At 38.3% G+C, this 9,164-nt stretch overlaps 1 protein-coding gene across 1 annotated transcript; it reads left to right on the top strand.

Moving 5' to 3' along the window:
• The first annotated feature begins 268 nt into the window (after positions 1-268).
• Positions 269-4,052, top strand: LOC147874539 (uncharacterized). Its single transcript, XM_087345379.1, has 3 exons — positions 269-536; positions 2,415-2,585; positions 3,966-4,052. Exons 1-3 carry the CDS (start codon positions 426-428, stop codon positions 4,050-4,052), a joined length of 369 nt encoding a protein of 122 aa, XP_087201505.1. The 5' UTR covers positions 269-425.
• The last annotated feature ends 5,112 nt before the right edge of the window (positions 4,053-9,164 follow it).

Genomic DNA, 9,164 nt, shown 5'->3' on the forward strand with positions numbered 1-9,164 from the left:
AATAGCTCCTTAAAGAAGGCTACAACTGCTTCCTTCCACATCCTTTCCAATTCACTATCTTTCTGTCATTTGACACTGTAGTCTCAGCTACTGGAAAAAGCATCATTAAATAAACTACAAATCAATAAATAAATATCCTGACTTCATTAGAATGTTATGATATGGTTGTTGGTTATTTTTTTCTTAATTCTTATTGGTGCTGATATTTATTTTAATGATTTGTCGCTATTTGTTTGTGAGTCCAAAGTGCAGGTGTCTGTAGATTGACAATAGCTGGTGACATATCTAATACTAGTTATTGTGTATTTATATCTTCTGAATAATTCACTGCAGTAATGTTCCTATTTTATCAGTGAGTTCTCCTAGTCCAGTGCAGTACCCATCAACACAAAGCTTGCCTGCAGTGGTTCGTGACACCACTTGTGATGCAGGAGATTAAATGCTTGAGAATTGCACTGAGAAATGTTCAGAATGAAAAACTTCAGCTCCAGACAAAACTTGCAAAGAATCAGCTGGACAGTTTACAGCCGCTGAAGGTGAGAAACTGTTATTTTTGAACTTGTGTTAACGACCATACACAAAAGAAGAAATACTATGCAATATGCATTAGTGGCTCTGCAAAATGTAATGATTCCATAAAGATATGTGACAGTTACTGATTTATTGTACTAGTTATGTTGGTCATTGTCAATTGTCTGACGTAAGTAGGATGATTTTGCACTAACTCTATACACATGTGCAGTCATTTCTACATTTATGTGATAGATGCATGAAAAATTGTGTTAACAACATTAAACCAAAGTTAAGTTATGAGAGTCATTAATAAATTATTTGCACTTTCTAGCTGCAAATATGTGTGGTGGCAGTGATAGCGAATCTGTTGTTAGTAGCAACTTAAAAAATACTGAGAATGTTTTAATAGCTAAGGCACTGTTAAACACCTGCTTATTGGAACTGCTGCCAAAACATGATGATTTGTTTTAGTGGTAATGCTGATGGTGTGAATGTAAATGCTTCTAAATGTTGCTGTTTATTCCTCTAAATTGTGGTCTTTAAATGTCAAGTGTGTGGATTAGATTAGGGATTATGATTTTTGTAAAGTGTCTTCTTTCTTAAGAAATGGCCAGGTACTACATGTGGGATGGACTTTCAGGTAGAGGCCCTTTGTGCATTATCTGAATTTCAATCCCTGAGGTACATTTGCTAATGGTTTTATAGTCTTTCTGTGATTATATTAGGTACTGTGCGTTACTGTAATCTTGAGACTTTCAAGGAATGCAGGAAGTCCGAAGCGGTAAAGGCAGACGCTGTCTTTCCTCCTACACCCCACTTCCTCACCCCACAAATCTTAAGATTACAGTCGCGAACAGTATATTTGTTTATATACTGCTTCAGATTCCGAAGAAGAAAATATTTTGCAGAGAATTGGAAGTTCCGAAGGGCAAGATGACAAAGAAAACCAAGAGGAAAGTAACTTGGGCAATTTAAAAAAGAAAGCCTCAGCTTTATATAAAGTAAGTTAGTGATTATAATCAGCAGAGCCAGTACATTGGAATATTACCACTTTCTTTTGTTTTGGACTTCATCCATCATATGTTTTTTTAAAAAGTCAAAAAATCTCAAAACTTTATAAAATCACTAATCTGTCATTTGCATAAGGTCTCCCAAGTGGTCTCTTTCCTTAGGGTCTTCTAACATTTTGTTTGAATTTCTCATCTTCCCATGCTGCATGCCCTGCCTATCTTATCCTATTTTATTTCATCACTCTAATAATATTTGACAAAGAGTGAGAAATATTAGATTTCTCATATTGTCACTTTTCCCTCTTTCTGTTACTTAATGTTTTCTTGGTCCAAATGTTCTCAAAACTCATTTGATCAAAAACTTTCTGTTTCTGGTCTTCTTTAGCATGATAGACCAATAGTTCTGTAGTTAATATGAAGTGGTCTAGGGTGAGACCCTGGTACTTTCTTTATTGCTGGGGCATTGCCCTTGCATACTCTCGGAATGTCTCTTTTTAAACTTTGAAAAATTATATAAAATAAAAGTCACAACTTATAAGTCCTTTAATTTATGATCTCTCTGTTGGAGGCAAAATCATTATGTATGTGCATTTTGTGAGATGTTTCTATATTTAAATTCTGCATTTAAAAGTGTAAATATAACATTAAGTAATGACCAGAACAGTTTTATATCAGGATTTGTGTCAATTTATACCAACCAGGAACTGCATGCTAGACCACCTGAGACTTTAATTTGTAAGACTACTTTGCTGGAAACCAATTATCATGCCCATATAAAAAACTGACAAAATTATAGTTTTTTATTATTATTAGGTATTTTTATAGGAGACAGCAATGAATTGGAGAGACACATATGGGTAACCACTGACACTGTGCCTTTTATATTTCCAGGAAATATTTCCCGTGATGGTGAACCCTAAAGTTGTTGACATTAGCTCGCGAGTTCCAGGCTCTCCAGCATGGCTGGATAGATTGGCACCAGCAAATTATCTCATTCAGGAGGTGACTAAATTACAGGATTTACAAAAGAGAGTTGAAGAAGTGCAGGATGGCCTCCGAAACGTTGGTAAACATCTACCAGACTACACAGCGCAACAACCCAGAAGACGGAAAACTTCATACTCATCGCCCTGATGATGGAGGCAGTATGACCTCTGAAGCGTTGGTTAACACCGACCAGACTACACAGCGCAACAACCCAGAAGACAGAAATCTTCATACTCATCGCCCGGATGACGGAGGCAGTAGGACCTCTGAAACGTTGGTAAACATCGACCAGTCTACACAGCGCAACAACCCAGAAGACGGAAAACTTCATACTCATCGCCCTGATGATGGAGGCAGTATGACCTCTGAAGCGTTGGTTAACACCGACCAGACTACACAGCGCAACAACCCAGAAGACAGAAATCTTCATACTCATCGCCCTGATGATGGAGGCAGTATGACCTCTGAAACGTTGGTTAACATCGACCAGACTATACAACGCAACAACCCGGAAGACAGAAATCTTCATACTCATCGCCCTGATGATGGAGGCAGTATGACCTCTGAAACGTTGGTAAACATCGACCAGACTACACAGCGCAACAACCCTTAAGACAGAAATCTTCATACTCATCGCCCGGATGACGGAGGCAGTATGACCTCTGAAACGTTGGTAAACATCGACCAGACTACACAGCGCAACAACCCTTAAGACAGAAATCTTCATACTCATCGCCCGGATGACGGAGGCAGTAGGACCTCTGAAACGTTGGTTAACACCGACCAGACTACACAGCGCAACAACCCAGAAGACAGAAATCTTCATACTCATCGCCCTGATGATGGAGGCAGTATGACCTCTGAAGCGTTGGTTAACACCGACCAGACTACACAGCACAACAACCCAGAAGACAGAAATCTTCATACTCATCGCCCTGATGACGGAGGCAGTATGACCTCCGAAGCGTTGGTTAACATCGACCAGACTACACAGCGCAACAACCCAGAAGACAGAAATCTTCATACTCACCGCCCTGATGACGGAGGCAGTATGACCTCCGAAACGTTGGATAACATCGACCAGACTACACAGCGCAACAACCCGGAAGACAGAAATCTTCATACTCATCGCCCTGATGACGGAGGCAGTATGACCTCCGAAACGTTGGATAACATCGACCAGACTACACAGCGCAACAACCCGGAAGACAGAAATCTTCATACTCACCGCTGTGAAAACCTCAAATCTTACAAGATTTGAGTGAATCACCTGTATTGAAAACAATTTAATATCACCAGAAATAAACTTTGTCACAATCCATTGTCATATTCACTAGAGTGAATTTGTATTTGAAAATCTCTGCAGAGGGGGCTGGTAGATTAGACATCATTCTCATTTAAAAACTTATTGGTTCAATCCCAGTCATATGTGTGTATGAATTTTTCTGCTCACAGGTTGAAGCTTTCACTTCTGCCAAAGATAAAAACTTAGGCTCCTATCATGATTTGGATCTCATGTCAGACTGCAGGTATTTGTGCTGACCATCATTCTCATGATCGCCCTATCAGTCAGAGTATTGGAATTTGCTGTATGGTGTTTTCACCTCAGAAACAGATTCTGCCCCTTGCATAGTGCTTCGTGCTAATTTCATTGTGCTGTAGTTTCCGATCCTGGCTGTCCTTTCGCGGCGTTGCTTTCATAAATTATTCGAAGATTTTTAGGTTATGGATATGTTTGGTAGTGATGAGTGATAAACAGTGACCTGTGATTTTGTCACTGTGATCAGAAAATCACGATCACTGGAGTGGTTAAAGTGCTCACTAAACAGTGATCACACTGATTCTTAATTTCTTATGCATCCTAGCGAGAACACGGTAGACTATTTTGACTGCTCAGAGCAGTTTAGAGTCAGATCACAGTGATTCTCAGTAATTTCTTATGCATCCTAGCGCATCCTAGTGAGAAAACGGGACACTACAGTACTTTGACAGCTCAGTGCTACTGTCTGTAAATATTACATAAACGATTTCTATACATTTTGTTTCATTTAAAACTTGATTCTGTTTTATAATGTATATTAAATAAATTATATTGTCCGTATCATCATACATGGAGCATAATAATAATACATTTGACTATACAAGTTGCTGTAGGCCTACCGGTACTGCTATCTTTAAATAATATTATTATACAATACCTATATAATATTTGTTTATACCTTTGCCTCACAAATATTAACCCTCACCCACCCTTCCATTAATATGGCACAAAGCATGGTTATAACTTCATAATGATGCTTTACAATTTTAAATAATTTATTTCAATTGCACACTCATAGCTGCCTATCTACAAAGTTGTGTTACATAATATATTATAGCCTAATTCATTTTTGTAAACCATGACTTCACGCAAGCAAATAAAAATAGATTAACAACGCAACAATGCAACATGTGGGAATCAAATTGAACCGTACGCCAGTGTGATGTGATGATGGCGATCACTATATAAGAACTTAAAACACAGGGGGTATGTAAGATTTGAGGTTTTCACAACGGCGAGTTTGAAGATTTCTGTCTTCCGGGTTGTTGTGCTGTGTAGTCTGGTCGATGTTAACCAACGTTTCAGAGGTCACACTGCCTCCGTCATCAGGGCGATGAGTATGAAGATTTCTGTCTTCTGGGTTGTTGCGCTGTGTAGTCTGGTCGATGTTAACCAACGTTTCAGAGGTCATACTGCCTCCATCATCAGGGCGATGAGTATGAAGATTTCTGTCTTCTGGGTTGTTGCGCTGTGTAGTCTGGTCGATGTTAACCAACGTTTCAGAGGTCACACTGCCTCCGTCATCAGGGCGATGAGTATGAAGATTTCTGTCTTCTGGGTTGTTGCGCTGTGTAGTCTGGTCGATGTTAACCAACGTTTCAGAGGTCACACTGCCTCCGTCATCAGGGCGATGAGTATGAAGATTTCTGTCTTCTGGGTTGTTGCGCTGTGTAGTCTGGTCGATGTTTACCAACATTTCAGAGGTCATACTGCCTCCGTCATCAGAGTATGAAGATTTCTGTCTTCTGGGTTGTTGCGCTGTGTAGACTGGTCGATGTTAACCAACGTTTCAGAGGTCATACTGCCTCCGTCATCAGGGCGGGTATATTTAGATGGTCTATTAAAACATTAGACTGTGACTGCGCTGTGATTTACAATCTAACAATTATACTGACGTATCAGTTGCAAGAAATATACCAAGAATAGGTACAGCAACATCAAGAGCCATTGTAGAGGTAAATTGTTACCTTGAAGAAGCATTTCTTGCAAGGAACGAAGATCCTTTGCAATGGTGGAAAGCGCATCAATTCAATTATCCATACCTCAGCATGGTTGTCCGTGAAATATTTTGTGCATTAGGCAGTCGGTGCCTTGTGAATGAGTTTTTTTCAAAAGCAGGGATGCTGATTACCGAGCGTCGGAATAGACTGAGCAGTAAGAAAGCAAAAATGCTTTTGTTTTTGAATTGTAACGTGGGAAATGTTAGTTAATTCTGTTATTTTCTTGCATGCAAAGTCATTAACACATACACACATATATGTATGTATGTGTATATATATATATATATATATATATATATATATATAGGGGGGTAATTAAAATATTGGTTTCTGGTGTATGTATTTATATTAATGTATTTACCTTGTGTTCAGTTTCCAAAATGGCTGATTGCTTGCAACATACAATATTGTATAGGAAATGTTATATTTTGAAAAGAATATTAGTTTAAATAAAGTTAGGCGTACACCTAACCTAACTGTAAACTTTCATTTTAGATACAAAGTATTAAATACAATATTCTTGTAATAAAGTAATTTTATTTTACTTTTTAAATAACCATTATTTCAAATACAACTTACACATTCTGAATTTTCGACATGTTAATTTCTGTAATTTTAGTATTCATAACATCATCTGTACTGTAATCACACGTAAACAGAGCAGCAACAGACAGCCAATCATATTCGCATTAGCATCACTGTGTACCACCACAGTCAATGTTACCAACTGCCGTCACAGAATGCTGAATGCATGCTCGGATCTCGATCACTATTTCACTGCGTAAGATCATTGTGATTGAAAGTGAGCAATCACAGTCAAACCCGTGTTCACAGAAGACCAGTTTAACTCATCACTACATATAAATGAGCGGTCCATGTCCACTGCTATTTCGTTGCTTGGCAACCATTTAGTTCGTCAAGCAGTAACTATGCGGCGCCACGACAGTAAATAATAGAACATGGTCAATGGGATTAAGCGTATATTAGGTCATCGTAATAAATACAGTTGTTTCAGTCAGTACATTAAAAAAATGAACCAGGACCAAGAATGGACGCTTTTGCTAGTCCGCAATACGTCAATATCAAGAGCAATGGGGTATCTAAGCGAGAAAGCAATTATTTAAGAAACGCGTGTGTTCCGAACAGGAGCTCGTCTGTCCGATTCTTTTGTTTTGGAAGAGGTCGCTTTCATGAAGCATTAAGAAAAGAGACTGATCTCTTTCTTCTGACATGTTTTAACCCTTCAGCGTGGAGTGCCGAGCACTGCTCGCATAATGCGCGCTAAGATTTCTCCTTCTACGTAGCGACTGACCTTGTTGTTTATGTATTATGGCTCCAGTAGCCGTGTAGAGAAAAAAAGCTGGCTGTCGATTGATATATAACATGACTCTGACAGATCGATTTTACCAGTGTTTTTCGACTTTGAAATATAGATCGATTATTGAACTCAATTGCATTCAGTCTCTGCTCTGTGGTTCCCTCTATCGAAGACGAATGAAGTAATATAGTTACGGCTACGACAGCTGTGTAGGACACATTGCAAGCTTTGCAACGGTATGTGATGTCAGCAAGCTGGTATGAACGGACTTCTGTAGCACATATCTGCTGTCAGTCAGTCGCGATTATGGCTTCGAGTAGCAGACGTTTTTTGTCTCCCAAGCAGAAAAGCCTCCCACAGCACAGTATAGAATTCCGATTTAAATGCTCGGCTTTGTGTTTGGGAAGTGAATTATATCGCTGTAGAAACGTATTGTTAAAATACCAATCACGCGGCACAGTACACGATCTTCAACAATACTTGTGAGAGGAACGGTGAAAAAAGGAATGTTTTTACTTAAAATCCCCTTGTACGTATAAACGACGTACGAATGGAATGCAAAGGAAATCAAATTGAAAAGGAAGACATGAATAACACTGTTCTTTTTAATGCAGACAAACCAAATGTGCATGAAGGGAGAAAAGAGAATCTGTCTGGAAGGAAAGAAAATCGATTTAATATAGTCCGTGAAAACAATCGGCCGGCCTATATTACGTAAATGTTGTAGCCTGCTCTCTCCTGCCAGGAAATTACCAGTTCGCCTGCAACTTACAGTATAGTCAGCACGCACAACTACTTTGTCGGAGAAGTTGCCTGCGCTGTAGGCTATTTTAAAATAAAACTTGACCAGTAAAAACACTGCATGGTGGAGGTGGGGTGTGAATACATCTTACCCTGAAACTTCAAAAGAGACCTTGGATGAACTAGGCATAGATGGGGGGTGATATTAAAATAGACCTTAGGAAGAACGTAGGATGGTGTCAATTGGATTCATTTGGCTCAGAATAGAGACAGGCACTAACTGTTGTGAACATGGCGATGAACTTTCGTGTTCCAAGAAAGGGTATGAATTTTTTGAACAGCTGAGCGCCTACAAACTTCTTGGGATGGCCTCCACTGCATGGAGTTGGTTTGTCAGCTAGTTGCTGGGTCCTCGCAGAGAAATGTAGGCCTAGCAGTTCTTTTGTAGCTGTAAGGGGTCACGGAAAACTGCCTTGCTTCTTTGGTTTTGGGAGTCTGTTGCCCATTAAAAAATGTTACTTACCTGTATTTTCCTGTTTTCATATTTTTCGAATAAAATCTTAGTTTTGGGTATTTCTTTGGTTTTTACTCTTTATAATACAAATATTAGGCCTATTAGAATGTTTATTTTCTTTGTTCGAAGTATTTTAACAGATTTTTACTTCTTAGCAAAATATTCATGCCCATATTAAGGCATAATAAATTGTGTTTATTTATAAAATACACATCTTATCTTTTTTCTTACTTGTTGCCTTAATCTTCCACTTATTGTTAAGTATTTTCCTTGTTTTCTAATTATTTAACTTTTTATATCACAGTTCCCTGTTTAAAAAAATATGGCATTTCCAAAAGTTAAATATTAAACTTCCTCTGTTACTACTCGTATGCTGATTATTTTCTGTCTCACAGGACACTTTTCCTTCAAGCTTAATAGTTTCTTGTTAAGTTTCTTGTGTTAAAATATTGACGAAAGTTTCCTACTTTGAAAGTTATTTCTGAAGGTCTTTTGATTTCTAAATGATAATATGACCATCGGTTAATTGTGGAGACTTTAAATAATTATATTACTCAACTGTAGTTAGCCAGCGTGTTAATTTCTTCTTTCCACTTTATTTAAATTTTATTGTGATAATTATATTAGGAGCTACATTTGAATGATTTACATCAGAATAGAATCAGCTTCCGAATTTGCATTTGTATTAGAAGCCCACGCTATTACTAACAGCTGACAGCCCTTCGCGTAACAGAATTTTGGAATTATACTCTAAATGAGA

Source organism: Zootermopsis nevadensis, unplaced genomic scaffold (assembly GCF_977971745.1).
Source record: "Zootermopsis nevadensis isolate Lab colony 2312 unplaced genomic scaffold, Znev_1.0 Znev_ptg000008l, whole genome shotgun sequence".
Classification (NCBI taxonomy): Eukaryota; Metazoa; Arthropoda; class Insecta; order Blattodea; family Termopsidae; genus Zootermopsis; species Zootermopsis nevadensis.